The 19,334-nt window shown below is 35.5% G+C and overlaps 1 protein-coding gene across 2 annotated transcripts in view; it reads right to left on the bottom strand.

Annotated features, from left to right (window-relative positions):
- erbb4b (erb-b2 receptor tyrosine kinase 4b) overlaps nucleotides 1–19,334 on the bottom strand; it is a 288,387-nt gene that overhangs the window by 6,793 nt on the left and 262,260 nt on the right. For both annotated transcript variants that reach the window (XM_032567977.1, XM_032567976.1), the window contains exons 21-27: nucleotides 8,316–8,471; nucleotides 6,841–6,916; nucleotides 6,538–6,684; nucleotides 4,199–4,296; nucleotides 3,728–3,898; nucleotides 1,061–1,298; nucleotides 92–214 (exon numbers count right to left, since the gene is read on the bottom strand). In XM_032567977.1, coding sequence (XP_032423868.1) covers nucleotides 92–214; nucleotides 1,061–1,298; nucleotides 3,728–3,898; nucleotides 4,199–4,296; nucleotides 6,538–6,684; nucleotides 6,841–6,916; nucleotides 8,316–8,471 — 1,009 coding nt within the window. The remainder of the gene's footprint in view (nucleotides 1–91; nucleotides 215–1,060; nucleotides 1,299–3,727; nucleotides 3,899–4,198; nucleotides 4,297–6,537; nucleotides 6,685–6,840; nucleotides 6,917–8,315; nucleotides 8,472–19,334) is intronic.

Raw genomic sequence — 19,334 nt, 5'->3', positions numbered from 1 at the left:
AAAACATAAGTCCTGCAATATAAAATGTTCCATAAAAAACATTTTGTCTCTTAAATTATGCATTGGTCTCTTTTAAAGCTGTTCATTTAACCTGAGGTGTTCTTGTTTCTCATGGAAGCCATGTAGCCATCCTTGTCTCCCTTTTCACCTCGTTCTGATAAAAGACCAGTAGGATCCGCACTGTAGCGCTGTCCACTTGTCTCCTCTCCTCCACCTTGGGAAGCAAACAAGGAAAGAAGCAAAGATTGATATTACATTCAATATAGGAACTGAGATAGAGAGAAGGGTTATTGTCGAACCTAACCCTAACTCTAACCCTTTCATGCAAGTAATTTTTTTCCTCCAGAAAACAACCAATGTTTTAAAAAGTAGTTGATTCTTATGCATTCTTGCTTTTTCATTGACATTACAAACAAACTATTGTTAAGTACTCTGTTTTCTATGATTTTTTTCTCTTTCAATAACTTGTACGGCACCTGAATTTATTAGTTTATGTAATATTCCTCCACTTGCATCATCAATTTATTAATAAGTTGTAGTTCAGTCAAAGATAGAGAGTTGATCATTTTATATGTACAGCTATTAACTAAAACATTCAAATGTGACACAATTTTACTAAGCTTTGTGGTGGTTTACTTGATGTGTAACCCATGGCAAATTTTGGCTGTCAATCCCAATTTAATGACTTATTTCTTTAAATCACAGCTAGGCAACGCATTTATTAGAAACCTTCATGAGTAACCATATCCTGGCTTGCATAATGTAGATTAATGACATATATTCAGTACTATACCAACAAAATATTTTTCTATATTACAAATGAACACATACAAATTTATAATTAAAGAGTATCATGTGCAGCTTTGAACTTAACTAAAAAGTCTATGTATTTTTTAAAAACTACAGTTTCTACAATGGTGCTAATAAAACACATAAAAACAACAACTGTCTTCTTCATGGTATTTGGTCCACTTTGCTAAAGTGTCTATATTTTAAGATGTTCAAAACATTTTGCTGTTTGTAAGCAATGGGATGGTAGGCGTTTTACACCAAGCTTTACCTTGTCCTGGAATATGAGCTGAACCAAGGGTCTTTGACCTTGGGGAGGCTTGCTTTCTTAGGGTGCCATTGCAGCGAGGGTCATCTTGGTTGCCACGACTAAATCCACCACTAATCTGGGCCCCTGCAGCGAGTTCCTGTGAAGGGAGGCTGCTTCCAGACATGGATTGACCCACTCTAGGCAGAGTGGCCAGCATGTCTCCCATGGTAAAAGTTGGATCCTGACAGCCAAATTGATTCTGGATAGAAATAATAATAATTAAAATACTTTTGTTTACACATTGTTGACACAATGTGCAAACAAATAAACCAACAATTTGCTTACTTCCAAACAAGGTTTGCAAGACAGAAGCAAATGCAAAAAGTAATTTTGATTTTACCTTAGCCGTAGCCCTTACTGTTTTATTAGAGGTTTTGATTAACTCGTCTAAAATATTAAAACAGCTATTTTCTTCTGGTTTGTTTTATAAATACAAGTAAATAAAAGTGAAAATAAAAAATGAATGAATGATTGATCTAATGTTAAGACTGATTCCATGTTAAAAATTGTATTTTACTAAGGTTTCAAAGTTTTTACAAAAACAGAAAAGCAACAAAAAAACTTTGGAAGTTGAAGACCATTGGCAAATCAATTAACATAATTTTAATTAAAACTTAATGTAACCACATCAGCTGAGGCCCGCTGCGTAAATTTGTATCTGTGCTCATAACAAAAAGATTTTTTTTATTTTTTTTTACTAAATCTCTGGGAAAGCTTCACTTTGACTTATCTTTGAGCTCCTTCATTTTCATCATAGGTTTGACTTTTTCAATTTTATTTTCATTCTTATTTTTTAAAGACTGAGACGTTTTAATGTCTGGGATCATATTAACAAGGGTATTTGCACACACAGATTGGGAAGCAATGGTCAAGTGGAATTTTCAGTTTAGGATTATATTGGACTAATTAATTAAGATGTAGATATTTATTCTACTTCTGATCAACATTTCTTAGCAGTCTACATGGCAGTTGAACAAGTATAATATGACATGGTATTTAGCCCCTATAAGAAAACTGATTAGAGATGGTGCATGTGCTATTCATTCACAGCTCCGGTTTCTTCATGAGGGGTTAAAAGTGTCAACCACTCTTACTGTTCAAATTAATCAGTTATATAGACCCTTACCGCTGTATGGACTTGGCAAGTACATACATTTTAACATATTTAAAGCACTTTTTAACTTTTTTTAATAACTGTACTTTCTTCTAGTATTTACAGTTTCCCATGTGACATGTAAATGTTTTTCTTTTTGCTATTTGTATTGTGTTGTCCATTCATATGCACACAAGTTACATATTTGCCATACAAAAATAATAATGCCAAAAAATTTATTAAAATAAAAATTTAACAGTCAACAACTATTTCCACACTTGTTAAAAGTCAATATAGTCATATTCATGCTTTATGCAAACTGACAAGACTACTGTATATACTAGTGTAATGTAATTATTCTAAACATACAGTACAGACCAAAAGTTTGGACACAACTGTGTGTCCAAACTTTTGGTCTGTACTGTATGTAAAACAACCTACAATAGGCAAATCCTAAAAGTAATATTGAAAGTGAAACCAAACCTTTACCTTTAGGAAGAGTTGAATTCAAAAGACACACTGTATTGAAAAAGTATTTTTCACAATCATTTTTACCTTTTGAACTTCCATTTTTTTCACTTCGCAACAACAGACTTTAATAAGGACCATGGAAAACAGCAGGCAGGTCAGGGATACAACAATAAAGAAGTTCAAAGTAGTGTTTGATTATGAAACAATAGCCCAGCTTTAAGCATCTGTCAAAGCACATTTCAGTCCATCATCTGAAAATGAAAAGAAAACAGCACAACTCCAAACCTACAAAGACCCTAGCTAAATTGACAGGCTGGACTGGGAGAGAATTAAACAGAAAGCCAGATAGTATGCCAGGGTAACTCTAGAGTTACACATCTCAGATGGGGGAATCTGTTTAGACTCAAAACAACCATTCTCTATGCAACTTTGTAGATCTTCCTACTATGGAAGAGTAGCTGGAAGAAAACAGTTATTGAAACAAATCCAAAAGAAATTGTGTTTGTACTACAAGCCAAACACAGCAAACATGTTAAGGAAGGTGACCTGATCAGATGAGATCAAAACTGAACTTGCAGGGCAACAAGCAGGGTTTATTACCTAAAGACATTGCAACCATTGCATTTTGTTGTTATAAAAGTGACCAACTGTGGGAAAGTTCAAGAGTTGAAATACTGTGAGGCAGTGTTTTTTTTGACACAATGACAGAAGATTGCAGGACTACAGTATGGCTGAATCCAGGCAATTTGATCAGTCTGAAGTTCTAAGAAAGAAAATCAGCATCTAAATTGTTATAAAACTAACATATATTCCACTTTCTGAATTAGTTAAATAAAATAAGGAAGAGCTCGAGCATTCGAGACAGGCAGATAAAAAAATAAAAATAAAACAATATTAGGAAATCTAACAGAGGCACGTATGAATATGCAAAGCCTGTAAAAGCTTTAAAATAGACATTGAAACTAGTGACTGCATTGCCTTAAGGAAACTGTGTTAATCTTTTTCCCTAAAATGTGCAGATCCTTTTTACTCAGAGGAGTCTGCACATCCCTAAAATAATTTACCTTGTTGGAGTCCATGCGTGTGCGAGGAGTGTATGCCAGTGGTGGAATGCTAAAGGAGTGAGGAACCAAATACTCCTCAGCATCCATCAGGTCCTCCAACTCGTCTTCCTCTAGCAGGCTCTGGAAAAACTTGCTGTCATTGGGGCTGGGCAACTTCATGCGGTCATCACCCTATTAAAACATGAGGGTTGATGTGTCTCATCCACAGGTTCACTTTGTAACCACAAAATGAATATGATGAATAATAATAATGTAGTGCATTACTTAATAATAGTTATCCTACTTTGCATTGAAGTTTTCCAGATTGCTAAATCTCCTCTGTGGTAAAATTACTCTTATACCCTTACCTTCTAATGAAATAAAAACTAAGTACATAGACCTGATTTGAATAAGCCCAATAGTGTACAGACAAGCTTTTACAATGACTGTTTTTTTTTCACATTATTTTGTTAAAATGTACTGAGAACCTACCTGGATGACCAGGTATCGCTGGGGATCACGAGCCATCCGTGTGAACTCTGCAGCTAGTTCCTTGAACTTGGGTCGACTGTCTGCATCAATCATCCAGCCTGAAAAAAATGTTTTTGTATTACATACTGACCACTGGAATTAAATATACATATACACTGAGGATATTAATCTTTAATTTTTCATGGGATAATGAATCCTTTAGCCCCTGACTTCAAGTTTGACCCCAGTACTTAGTATGCTTATTTAATGCTTTTCTCAGCAGCAATTGCAACAGACATAAAGTTGAACTTATTCTTTATAAGTCATGTGTAAAACAGTTTTCACATTCTGCTGTGTCCAACATGAACAAGCACCACATTTCCTGTTAAAGTTCCTTACCCCTCTAACTATTTTAATATTATTTTATTATGTCATATTGCCACCAAAGTCAATGTATTTCATTAGGATTTTACTGTGCATTACAGTACAGTAGGGGGAAGATTATTATTTTTTTTACCCTATTTACCTAAAGTGAAGGAAAGAGTTGCAGAGATATGCAGCTCAGGTGGGAAAATATCAAAAGAGCAGTTATCAATAATCACTCCATGTATGACCTTTATAGAAGAATGGCAAACAGTTAAAAAGAATTTCAGTTTTGCATGAGCATGTATGGCATACACTGTATAAAGATGTTCTGGTCACATGAAACGAAAATGTACCTTTATGGCATGTGTGCAAATTTCTGTTTGTGGTGGAAAACTATTGCTAAATGTCATTCTGAACAAACTTTTCTCATTGTGAAACAGTGTAGTAGCAACATCATGCTGTGTGGATTCCTTTCTTCCACTAGTCAGGGTTTCTAATAAGATGGATAGAGCTACTAAATATAGGGGCATTTAGAAAGAAAACCCTCAAGAGGCTGCAAACGACACTGGCAATTTGGAAATGTTCAAGAGGAATGAATACTTTTTTAAAGTACTGTAATATTACTAGTCGTGCTTTTACTTTAATATTTTTAATTTTACCTAGCATAATATCATTTATTACATACTGTAGGTTGAACATGTCTATCTATAGATATGTTGTTGTTCCAGTTAATCATTTAACTTGCTTAAGTGACATTAAATATTTTCCTCTAAAGGCAATATTTTTAGTTGTGCAAAAAATGAGCAACTACGTATTTTCTATTTAAACATGTCTTTACATGTAGTCACTTTTTCAGACTAAATATAAATACTCTTTCATCACTAGAACAGCCATCTGGAGAAATATGCTCTTCTGCCAGTTTTACTGTTGGACACATGGATACGACACCAAAGCAATCATGTGATTCGACCTCATCTGTGCATCAAGGGAAATAAGATTAAATGAATACAGAAGTAATACAGATTAGGCAAAAAGTGATGGAAATTAACTGTTTAAAAGGGAACGTGTCATTTCTTTATCAGCACATGTTTCACATATGTGCATTTTGAGCATAACATTGTGCAAAAAGAAAGAAATCAATAGTGCAGTGACATGGATATTTCTCTGCTCTCTACTGCTTGCCAGGTTGGCGCAAGTTCAGGGTGGCAGGAAAAGTCAAGGTGGCAATGACAGCCAGAGGCTTCATGTCATTGAGCAGTGGACAGGGCCAGTCTGAAACTGGCAGCAAGTACTTTTTCCTGGCCACAGTAACCAGATGTTATAGTGCTGCCTGATGGCATTCCATGAGTATCTGGCAAATAATGTCAACAAGCTGGTGCTACCATTCAGTCAGTGGGAAGGCAAAACCTGAATTTACGCTCCTTAGGTGACTGTGAACTTAAATTTCTATCATTTATATGACATATATACATATATTTGCTGAATAGCATTCAACGAATGAACATCATGGAAACAATTGGCCCAATTCAAAATAACACAGACCTGAGTTTAATGTGTGTAATAAAGAAAATCATGTAAATTTAGATGGCTAATTGACTTCCACAGGTTGTTTTTCTTCTCACAAAACTTTAATTGTCTTTGTTACAAAGCCAGCATAGATTCAGATACCCACAAATAAAATGCCTGCTGGCAAATTATGTCTAAGATCTGGAGTAAATAGAAACAAATAATAATAATAAAACATATCTTGTATAAAACAAATTTTTGTTATGTACAACACTATGGTACTCATAAGATGAAAGAAAATACAAACATTATAAGACAAAATGAAAAGAATCTTAGGATTGGCATAATAATGGAAGAGTCCAAGGTTTGGGGAACAGGCTCGGAAATTCAAGTGTTTTGTAATTGAATCAGAAATACAAAACACTCTTTGAAACCTGTGTTGTTTTATGCACGTTAAAAATTATTTACGTTGTTTTGTTTGCACATACATTTGACCATGACCATATAGACATCAATGGTACAGATGGGTGGCTGAGGAAGACGTTCTCCTTTCTCCAGTAGATCTGGAATATCTCTAGTCGAAATGCCATCATATGGTTTCCCTCCAAAGGTCATAAGTTCCCATATGGTCACACCTTTGAAGACAAAGATGATTGGAAAAGGAATATTTGATTGAAAATGCTCTATGTTAGTACAGAGGCTACGCATATGCCACTGCCAGTGTTTTGTGTTGGTGTTAACTACCAAGTAGGGAAAAAGAACAGCTACTGCAGACTGTAAAAGCGACTTACCATAACTCCAAACGTCACTCTGGTGGGTAAATTTCCTGTAATGTATACACTCCAGGGCCATCCACTTGATTGGCATCTGCAGTGTAGGAACATGTATTATTGATGTATACATGTACACATTAACAATAAAATATGCTAAAAATAAACCTTTTAGATGGGAGAAAAAAGGCATGAAAATTTCCACGATGTAGATTTGAAGTGTTTTATTGTAAAATAACTGACTGTTTCAGGCATGTTGGAGAGTAAAATGTGATGGCAGATTAAAAAGAGACAAGGTTTGGTTAAATCAACATCAAGAAGAAATTTTCACACACACAATATCAATCTAATCACCCACCGACAGAAAAAGACACACACACACACAGACTAAGATGTAGTAAATTAAGAAGAGACATAAACAAGGGAGGGCTGGGATCAAGCTTAACACATATTAGATTGATGATTAGATTTGAAGGCCAGTTCCATTGATTACAGTGATAAAGGTTGAGAAGAGAGGAGATGTGGAAGGTTAGTGTGCCTTTTGTTTAACAGCTACAGGGATAAATGCGCAGCACTGATCACTGACAGAAACCACAATAAGCATAAAAAGATTAGGAGCTAGAGAGGAGGAATATCCTTGCTTGTGAAAAAAATTGTTTGAAAACAAATCAGAAGTCAGGGAAAGGATAAACAAAGATTAGAAAAGGTCAGAGACCTGTGCTCACACAGCCCCAAGGACAGATTTACTCACTACGTTTACAGGGTTTTGAGATCTCTTCCCCCCAAAGGTAAATAAAACGGTTCAGTAGAGCAGAAGAGTATTTTATGCTGAGAAAAAGCATCCTTTGTGATTGGTAATGCTCCTCCCAGAGGCTATGAAACCCTTATTAATGTTAATGCCTATTGTTTCATTTTATGACTTGTCAATGCCACAGTCTAAAGACATAGTCTAATATTTTCTTTCCAAAACTACAGACAATAAAATATGGTAACACGCTCTAATTACAGAAAATTGGCAGCTTCTAAAATGTGATCTTAAATAAACCATCCTTGAACTATAAGCATTTACCTCTAAATATTAGGTGCCGGGAATCATATGCAGCATAGAAGACCCACAAAATTTCTAAAGCTTTGATATAATCTTCACAACTATCTTGCTGTTTGAGCCAAGATTACATGAAATAACTATTGCATTCTTTTTACAATAGAATAAAACAAATATAATTCTGAGCTATGAGAAAAAAGAAGGGAAAGGGGTGCCGAAGTGTGATTTTGCAAAGTCCCTTTTTATGTTGTCTTTAAAAGAAAGTAAATAAATAAAGCCAAGTGTTTTGACAAGAAGAATAAATAATACATCCAGGGTTCATTGCATTTGAACGACCCAGTAATAGATAGCAGCAATTAAAGATACGTATTATGGAACATTATGGTACTGGTAAGTGTTGAATTAATTGTGAGATGTTGCAAATGTTTGTGAATAAGACACTGAAGTTCACCTTTCCCCCATCGGCATTATATTCTTTTTCGTTGACATCTAGCAGCCGAGCCAGCCCAAAGTCGGTGATTTTGATGTGGTTTGGAGATTTGACCAGAACATTCCGGGCTGCAAGATCTCGGTGGACAAGTCTACGCTCCTCCAGGTACATCATTCCCTGCAATGCAGACATTCAAGCCCAAGATTACAGATAGTAATTAGAATTTTCTACAATATTTATTTGATTAGAAAACATACTGTATCAGCACTCAGATATGTGCTTTGATATATAGGAAATGGCACAGTATGCCAACTATAATGTTCCTACAAGGAGAACTTTCGTAAATGTTTTAGTCTTACCACAGTTTCTCAATTGGACTTGGTGGCAAAAGTATAACCGTCATTCTTATACATAAATATGTGTTGATCTAAGCTTTAGTGATTCTCCACTCATTCAACCTTGAGATGTGTCTTTGGTCCAATGCCCTACATAAAATAGATGAATTGCCTCCTCAGAATGCAGTCTAGTTTTACAGAGTGTCCATAATGACCTATATAATTATATGAAGTTGTGATCTGGAACTTGTGATCCAAAGCGTCATATTCTAACTTTGGGTGAATTATTTAGTTTTGTCCTACTGAAAAGCTAGTCTTTGTAATTGTCTTCATTTGTTGCAGACACTATTTATTATTATTTTTTTAAATATATAAATGCCCTGTATTTAGCTCCTTTTACCCTCCCAAAAACTCTGGCCAACTTAGTTTTCCCTTTTGAAGAAAGAAATTCTGAAATCCTGTTCTCTTCACCAACATGTTTAAGAGTGAGGATGATGTATTCAGAGTGATGCCCAGACTTAGTTCTTTGCCACGGTAGACCAAAATATTCACTAATGGTCTCATCTAAGCACACCAACTTCTTGCATACGGGTTCACTGTATCCCTTTCAAGGCTCCTGGCAAACTGCTTCTCATGGCTTTCTTTAAACAATGACTTTCTCCTCACCACACTTCCAAAAAACCTTTTAAAAGATGATCCCAATTGAGCAGTGGATCTCTGCAGCTCCTTTAAAATTATCATATGTCTTTCGGTTGCTTTTCTGAATAACAATCACCTTGTCCAGCCTGTCAATTTAATTAGGCAGCCATGTCTATTTAGGTTTGCAGTTATGCAATATTCTTTAAATTTTTTGGATCATGGATGATTTTTTCCTTTTACTTCTAAATTATGCTCAGCAGTAATCCGTGTTTGTCTATCCTATAGAATACGAATATAATTCACAGAAATTTGAGGAATTGTTAAATGATAATGCAATCCTTTTGCATGGTGCTGTACAATAATATATAGTGTATGTGTACATGGAAGTCTGACTCTCTGCTTGTAACGCCATTTGCTTTAATCATTATCAACAGTACTATCATCATTACCAACATCAAACCCATATTAGATTTTTGATACCTCTTTGTGTCATTATCATTACAATCATGTTGTTATTTCATTCTGAAAACTCTCAGCAACAACTACAATAAAAGACCTTCTAATTGCCAAAGGCCTGCATTGGTAATAAAACCATCATCCAGAGTGAAAAGTGTTAGAGGGAAACACTTCTCTCAATAAATTTTTCATTAATTTCAAGTCATTAAGAAACTAAGCCTGCAATCTTCTCTTCTTTTCAAATTTAATTATTGTTATAAGATTCTGAGACTGTTCTTTTTTTCTCACAAACTTTATTTGAAAATGGAGGGTATGCAGGCTACTTTTTCCAGCAAGAACCTTTCCAAAAAAAAACAAACAATTCTAAACCAAGCATTTACAGTATTTAGCAATTCTGGGAAGTTTCTAGGATCTTTTTTTCAAGAAGTTGAAAAATAAAATAGTTTTTCCTAAAACTACCTAAGTAAATATTTGTGACTGACCCTAATACATATATTTTTTGCAAAAGTACTATTGGTTCAGATGGCAAGATATTTATTTCCTGTGACATGTAAAACCAAACCTTCTCCCCCATATGCAGTGTTGTCTTGTTACAATAAGAGATTTATTCCCTTTTGTCAAATATTTATGTAATGTCAGCACAACTGCATCAATAGAGATGATTGACACAATGAAAGAGCCAATATTAATCTATCTTTAATATGCATTTACATTCGAACACATAAGCAAATAAATACAGTGTGAAGGAATCTAGTCGATTTGTCAGGTAATTCTGACAAAAAATTCCAGTGAAGTCCTCAAGGTACAAAAATCAAATTCCTGTGCATTCATTCAAATGCTCTTGATTTGCTACATTACATCCTGTGCCACATATTTTAAGTCTTTACTGCCAATTACAGATCACTGCAAGCGTAGACTTGAAGAAAATGAGAAATGGGTGGTTGATGGGAGAGGTGGAAACAATCTCAAATTGGACAAGCAATAACAGGAACCACTTTGTTTGAAGTGGTGAAAAGACTGAAAATCCAGGTCTTATTTGGAGCCATAACAAATTGCATTTAGCAAGAATGGGATGAAATGAAAAGAGGAGTGGAAGGGAGAGTGGGGGGACCGTTGGGCAGGCTGAAAGTAGCCGAGTAGTCAAAGTTGGGGCTGTGCTAGAGCACTCTAAAATGCGAGATTACACTGGGGAGGCTGCAATCACCCTGCCTCATTTGGCTACCTCTCAGAGAGGAGTGGGTAGTTTCAGTGCACACCTGCACATTTGCATACAAACTCAAATGCAACTACAGATCTGTGACTCGCACATTGATGTCCTCCCATGTTGCAGATGTCATATTAAGAGATCACTGCAACATATTAAACATATACAATCAACAAAAGTCATAAACACAAACTTACAAGCTATTGGGTCATAGAAATGCAGTATGTATTTTACAATTTACATTACCTTCCTTTGGTTTGATCCCGTTTTTTGCAACAGCAAAACCTTATACGTAATAAACGTAAAAAGCACTAACTTAGATCAGGTTGTTCAAATGTTAAGCACACTGATGAGATTTTGTTTGCAAGAATTTAACTGGTCATTTCACCAGTTTAAAGTGCTTTGTCTAAAGTGCTGTAATAAAGTAAAATCTGAATATGATGGTGTGGGTTTCAAGGTGTATGCTGGCATTTACTTTAAGTAAAAGTAAATGCTAGCATGGCTGTTTGTCTGTCATAGTGTATTCTGCCAGATTTTTGACAGATTCTTATTTATAAGTAAAGCACCCAGTAATCCCCTCAATTTTCAAGACAATTAAGCAGTGGAGGAAGAATGGATGGCTTGGCAACCCGTGAATTTTAATTTACCAGCACAATGAGATTGAGAAAGGGGAGCTGATGGTGTGTGCAGACTCCGAAGTTGCAGCAGACACGCATAAGAAACAAACTTTTTTTTTTGCTTTTTGCTTGGTTGCTTTCATTTACAACCCTCCCACGTGGGCGTGATGGGAACAACTCACTGCCCGAGGTTTGTGCTTGCAGTAAACCGGGATGCATCACCCACACTGAAGCCAGCAGGGGAGCATGTATTTCAGGTGAGCCTGGCACCAAAAAGAAATCCCTAGGTTTCAGACAGACTCTGTTATAATCACACCTTCAGAAAAGTGCTGCCTACAAAGCCACAGGGATCTCGCCTATGTCCCAAACCCTGAATAGTTTTTTTATGAGGGGAAGAAAGCAAAGAAAGGACAGCAAACACGCAGAATGTTTAAGCCACTGCATTCAAGAGCAGAATATTTTTTCCCCCCAAAAAATCCAAGTGGAAGTAGTTCAGCTTGATAAATCTGGTACCATCACCAGTCACCAGCCTATTACAGAGTGCCATATAAGGGAGACACAGTCATACAGGCACACTCCCATACCTGAGGGAAATTTGAAGAGATCAGTCAACCTAACAATCATGCTTTTGGACTGTGGAACTTGTAGAGAACCCATGCCAACATGGGGTTGACATACATACTGTAGCAAGACACCAGGCCGATCTTCAAACCCAGGATCTTCTTGCTGCATGGCTAAAGTGCAACCAAGTCCATAAAGATGACTAGTAGGACTCACCGAATGCAACCAGACATGTACAGTATCTGTCTTTATGCAACACCCCCAAAGAATACTTTCATTTGTTGCTTTAAAAATAAAGTAGCATTCCACTGCATTAAACTAGAACAGTATTTAGTTGTTCTCTGAGTGTAATAGGCAAAACTGAATGCAAACAATACAAGTTATACACTTGTTATGCACTGTTGAGAAATTATCTCTGTGAAGTCAAAAAAAAAAAACTCCATAGAACATGTGTGCATCCCATTTTGGTTATTTATGCTTAAGTCAGTTTCAGTTCCCTTCCCAAATAAACAGACTTGTCTTCAGATGTGTTTTCTGAGGACAGATTTGGCAGCAAGTTAAAAAGATAAAATCAATAAGGATGAGCGTGAGGAGAATTGGTGGCCATTTTTCACCGACATAGAGGTATCTGAGTTGTTTATTATGACAACACACTCGGTTGCTCACATAGGAGGCTGTCAACTCACTCATCTTCCATAAACAGATATCCTGATTCAAATGAACATTTTTTATGAAAGTGTTCATCTAGCACATCCTATGTTCATTCCTTGTAATTTCTCTGATCTGTAATGAATTTAAGCTGAGGACAAAGTTCACAACTTTTTCAGTCTATGCAGATTTTGTAAAGAGTTGGAGATCACACTCACAGGCTGGTTTCAGATGTTAGATGTATGAATAACTGGGGATCACATGCTTAACAACTGCACCTGCTGAGAGATCACAGACTACAGGGTAGAAGATATATAAGTATATACAAGTAAATATATACATATACAAGTATATTTCTGATCTGCTCATTAATTTTAAAATGCTTAAATTATTTTACAAGGGAATTTGATTTTCTTAGTTTTGACAATGTTTTGTGATACTCAGAGTTTGAAACACTTATTTTTTTCTGTGGAGCTGTTAGTGGGTATTGAAGTGACTTCAGGTGTTAGGTTTATTCTAAAAACATACTGGTAACCAAACAAGCAATAATATGTTTGACATGGATTTTGTAAAAGATCAATTTATGTTAAACTGCTCAATTCTTAATAGAAAATATTTTATTTAGAAATGTCAATTCTTGAAATCAAACCACAACTGGACCACATTATTTTACAGATCACTGAGGTGACTAATATCCAAGTATCCCTGTCTTTCATGTTTTGCTTGTTTCCTTTTTATCACCATACGGTGGAAATTATTTAAGTTTTTAGCAGGACCACTATTATGAGGTTATGTTCATAATGAATAATGGAGTGTTGTTTTTTTCTCCAGTACTTTTGTTTTAAAACTAAATCAGAACAACAATTGCAAAAATAAAAAAGGCTGCATTTTTATCTTAAAGATGCAGTATGTAGCTTGTAAGATGTTTATTTTATTTTATTTTTTATATATTTGCTAAAACTGTCATTATGTTGTTACAGAATAAAGCAAGGGTGAAAGAAAAAAAACAACCCCCCCCCCCCGCCCCCCCAAAACTTCCCCTTCCTCATTTAGTACAGGACATGTTAAAGGAGTGGACAAAGTGAAAACAGGGAGAGATTAGTGATAATTTAATCATTACACAATCATTAACTGCAATGACTAGGTAGAGCCACCAGGACTTTATGTACCCAAAAAAGATTTATTTTAAAAATAAATCAAAAAAATGATTAGTAAATGAAACATTAAAGATTATCTCCTCATAATTTTAAAAATTAGATCTAAAATATTTTCTTCTGGGAGTAAATAGATTTACTCTGCCAAATTTGCTTCACCAAATATTTGACCAACATAAAAACTGCTGAGAGTATTTTCTCACATAATTTGAGTGCATCTCGGTGCAGTTAGTTATTTCTGAGTACACACACAGAGACCAGAGCCTATGACTTACGATTTAGCTATTATGGTGCTGGAATTATTGTACATAATCAAATGCATTAATACTCCCAGACAATACACGATTTTACTTTATGTATTCAGAGACTCCTCAGAGCAACAAGATGGCCTGACTTTGTTTTTTTTTTTTCATTTTTAGGTGGAATTATATTTTCCATTTCTCTCTACTGCTGCTTTCTCAGGTTAAGCATTAATAAAAGGGGTTGAAGAAGCTGTTCAAAGAGCTTAGGTCAAGTCAAGCGCTTTACTCACTCAGTCACTTATAATATCTATTTTTTGACCCGTGCTTTAACTGAGGCAGAGAAAGGACGCCGTGATAATAAATGATAAAAGATGGGTTCAAATAAATACTGCTCCAAACCTCAATATATCTATCTGCTGTGACCTCACCATAGCTTTAGACGGATCTTATGAATTTCTTTAAACAGGAATTGATAAAAGTTTAGTTAGAGAAAGACAAAGACACCCAGATAAGCTTAGGCGTCTATAAGTAAAGATGAGCAGACAGCTACGCGAAACAGAATTGTAGAGAAAAAGCAAGAATTAAAAAAATCTTAATAAAAAGTACAAGATTCTGAGGGGCTCCCAAATTGATGGTAGTGAAATACAAATTATCTTAAAATTCAATCCATCACATGACTAAAACTAAACACATATATGTGATAGATTGATGGACACAACAGCTCAACTCCTGCTCATCCAGTTGATTTACCCAGATTTTGGATAGAAAAGTGAATAATATTTGGTTCTGACGGCAAAATGGTGGGTACTTGTTGCTGTGAGACTGTCAAGCAGCCATCACTCCAAATAAGATTCAACTGTTTTGCAGCAAGTCTGTATCAGCTGAGTAGGCAATGACCTTTCTTCTTCATGCTGGTGGATTTATTTTTGCGCCAACAATTTCAATGTTATGGAAATAACAGCCTTGGAGCAATGAAAGCTCATGAATGTTATTAAATAGTTCAGTTTGACAGGAATAAATTGCTTGTTGTAACAATTTTTATAACAATTTTTCTGACCTTTTGATCCCACTGTGAGAAAAAAAGACAATGTCAAGGTTACATGTCATTGGCTTCTTAAAGGTGGAAAGAATGGATAGTTGTCTTCCTCTGCCACAGTCTGATTAGAAGTTTGATTTCTTGCCCTGTGCCTAAGCGCCTATAGGCAAAACAGTGTTTTCCTCTTTGGTCCCAGTGTACTTCATGGTCTATTAACATTTGTCTTGCTTAAGGTTTATGTCCTCATTGCTTTTAAAATAGAACTGTCTATCGTTATTCAGACTTTATTTTTTAACATACCCATCAGAATTTCTAATTTTGTTTTAGAAGACAGAAGTAATTGGATACATCAACATAAGTTTCAGTAAGTGACATAAACAAACCATAAAAACAACAAAAGAGAAAGAGCCCTGTTCTTGAGAAAATGGTAAGTTAATACTTTTGAAGTCCTTCATGCAGCTGGCTCTTATGAATGAATGTATGAAGGGTATCTCTTGACCTTACCACCCACTGAGGGAGGGGCAGACAAAAATGCTCAGGCAGTGAAAGATGGATAAAAAAAGGAAAAAAAAATCAGCCTACCCATGCAAATAAAGTACACAGTTTAAGCTTTTAAAAAAGGGGCTATGTGCATGAGACAGAAAGTGAGAGAGAGAAACTGAGTGAGAGATAGATCATCTGGCCTATTTTCAATCAGTGAATTAAAACCTATATGTAATCAGTGAATTGAAAAACATTTTGTAATAATTTATTCTAGAAACCTAGAATAGACATTAAGAATAAAAAAAAAATATTACAACTTCCATCTTACAACCTAGAATAAATACACTGTCCAATGCCTAGAAAATGCAAATTGTTGGCCCAATAGCATAATTGCCTAAGTCATTTTTGGCCAAATTGAGATATCTGCAAAACTTTACTCTCCTACTACTGCTGTATCATTCTGCTTCATAACAATGTCCTCAGCCAATCTGAACTCCTGTTAAGTGTCCAAAATCACTGTCACTTAAAAATCACTTAGGCATTTTTGTAATTTAAAGTATGGCATTGAGAGTTTGGTGCAGATTATAGATGAGATCCCTACAACTGTAGTTTCTCTGTTTTAGCTACAAATTAAATTACAAATGAAATTTAAAAATGTCTTATTTAAAGGAGCTTCTACTGTTAATTTAGAAATATCATTCAACTTAAAGTGACTGTTTTGAACTTTAGCAGAAATATTTGGATTGAATTTGTTTATGGATGTATAACGCCTGAAATTTTTTGTTCCAGAAGTTTTTCCTACTAACAGATAGGAAACAGATTTCTTTTTTTGAAAATAACCTAATAACTACTCAAGTATATTTGAAATGAACAGGCATCTTTATGTCGACTGCTTTTCATCTTTCCCTTTTAAATTTTTGTGTAGACGGCAGTCAAAGACAACCTTATTTGTGTCTTCGAAAAAATTTTGCTTGGGGAGAAAGGCTGGCAGAGTGATGAAACTTTATCATCAGCATCAATGAGCATGCTTTAGGCCTTTGATAGAACTGAGAAATAGAGTGCAGAGTTGCACCAATAAAAGCTAAAAACCAAAAAGGAAAAAAAAACACAGATCTGTATGAAAAGGGAACCACATGGAACCACATCGGCCTAAATGTAATTATGATATGCTGCGGTTTTTATAATGTGCATGTGATGCTTTCCCTTATTCTATATTCTTTGCTCTTTATTGCTTGATTTGTGCTTTCCATGTTAATTAACACGAAACAGCATAGATTGAAGAGCATGCAGAATTAGTCCATAAAATATTAGGAACTACATTTTCCTTGTTTTTTGTGGTGTTTTTGTCTTAACATTTTATTAATCAGTATTTTAGAATAATTGCTAAAGGTAATTTTAAATGCATCAGTTTTTAATGTCTATATCTCTGATACATAAGGTATACTGTAGATCACAGGCTATAGCACTGTACTACACACCTGGCTTCCTTTGATCCAAATAAAATGTCACAAAGAGTGCAGGGACCGTCATTGCTCGCAGCAAATCCCTTTTTAAAATAACATCACATTTCCAATGCTGTGCCATTAAAAGTTGATTTTATAGTGATGAAGCAAGACAAGAACAAACAGGAAGATCAGTTACAGTGACAAAAGGAGAGGGAAACAAGAAAGGTGTTCGTTTTTGTGTTTGACCCAGATTGCACCATCCGTTCTTTCATCGTAGTGGTTTACCTTCACAGAATCACTCCTGCCACCCTGCCAGCATGTTGTGTGCGCCAGGTCCCTACAGGCATCTTTGGGATCAGGTGGCAAATTCATAACATACGCCAACAACATGACCTTGTCCTGGCCGAACCCACTCAAGCCCAGTGAAATTGGCAACAGGGGCCAATGGGGTGAGTGAGAATAAGAGAAGAATGAGACACCAGATGGATATGTTAATGTATTTGGCATGCTTTAATCTGCTTCTGTCTGTCTCTGTCATGCTCTTTCTCCTTGTCAATGAGGACAAACAGAAGGAAATGTCATTCTCAAAGCTTTACAACAGGCTGGTCAGGCTCTTATAGGAACCATGGACCTCCTGCAGCTACAAATAATCATGGTTGTGGCAGAGAATAGCTTAATTTGTGATCCCTTGTATTGCAGCAGGCTGTAATTTGCAGAAATGGTAAATCTTTAAAGAAGGATGCTGGCACAGAAATCAAATCAGATTCAACTGCTGAAAATGTAAAGTTGGTTCTGCGGTATATGTTAAAGTACACAATTCAACCCAGCACCTCCTCCCTGCCACAACAAAACGTGATTCATGAAGGGTTTGAGCATAACCTTAGGTTCTTGACATATTCTCATATCTCCCCAGATCTTAAAACAATCAACCATCTATGAGATTTACTGAACAAACAAGTATGATCCATGGAGATCTCACCATGACACTTTCAGTTCTTAAAAGGTCTTCTGCTAATATATTTGGGGCAAATACCAAACCACACTTTCGGGAGTTCAGTGGTAATACTCACTGTGAAATTTAAAAAAAAAAAAAAAATCATCTATAGTGTTGGTTGTCCCCAAGGCTGTTATCCCTCTTGTTATTTATTCTATATACAAAAAGCTGTACCAGTGCTCATCCTGGCAGGTACCTAATTAAGTTTGCTGATGATAATGTCCTGGTCCGCCTTCTCTAGAATAATGAGCAGGAACATGATCTGATGTTTTTTTTTTAATTTATCTGTGTGAATACTCTTTTAAAAACACATCAAAGAAAAAAAAATGTTGATCAATTTTAGACCCCAAGTATGACAACTATCCGAGGGAATCATATACAGACTATTAATGAGTACAAGTATCTCAGAGTCGGTCTAGATAACAGATTAAATACACAGAGAAAACAGAATAGATTTTACTTCTTAAATAGCAAGAGCTGCTTTCATTTGATGGTAAATGTAAAATGCTGATGATTTACAATGGTTTTGTGTAGTGTTTAACTACTTGCATTACATGCTGCTTTGGTTGAACAATGGAAGCAGAAATGAACACACTAAGGAAAATAGTCACCATTGCTATTAAGATGCTGGGGATTAATTTGGATAACTTAGAACACATCTATAAACAGAGACACCTTAATAAAAATGTATCCATACTAACCACAAGTATTCATCCGTTTCTGCTTTTAAATGTCTGCCCTTTAGGTTGGATGTGAATGAACTGCTATCCCAAAACTGTCCCTTGTACCAAAAGCAATTCGTTTTTAAAACATGATGAAACAATGGGCTTCTTAAAAACTTGTTTTTCAAAGTCAACATGCCCAAACTTGTTTTACGTTTATGTTTCTTATACAAGAACATTGTTTCATTATTTATGTAGTTATTGTTCTTGTCATTTTTTTCCCCAGAGACTGTCAATCCTGGCACATGATTAAGTAGTATGCAAAAAAGCAATGAACTGCAGAGGATGTTGTTATTGGCTATTTTTACATTGTCTGTAGTTAAGAGTGTCTGATGGAGATTGTGTGCATTGTACAGGTAGTTATGCTACTTTTAGTCATTAGTCAGACACAAAGCAGTTGCACTGAATGTAACTGAAAGAGAAGCTCTTTAGAGCTGTATTTACACAGAATTCCTCATCTGATCCCTTACAGCAAAGACTTCTCATCTAGTATGTTTTACATTT

Source organism: Xiphophorus hellerii, chromosome 7 (assembly GCF_003331165.1).
Source record: "Xiphophorus hellerii strain 12219 chromosome 7, Xiphophorus_hellerii-4.1, whole genome shotgun sequence".
NCBI classification, from domain to species: domain Eukaryota; kingdom Metazoa; phylum Chordata; class Actinopteri; order Cyprinodontiformes; family Poeciliidae; genus Xiphophorus; species Xiphophorus hellerii.
This window is presented reverse-complemented; position numbering and strand designations above follow the sequence as displayed.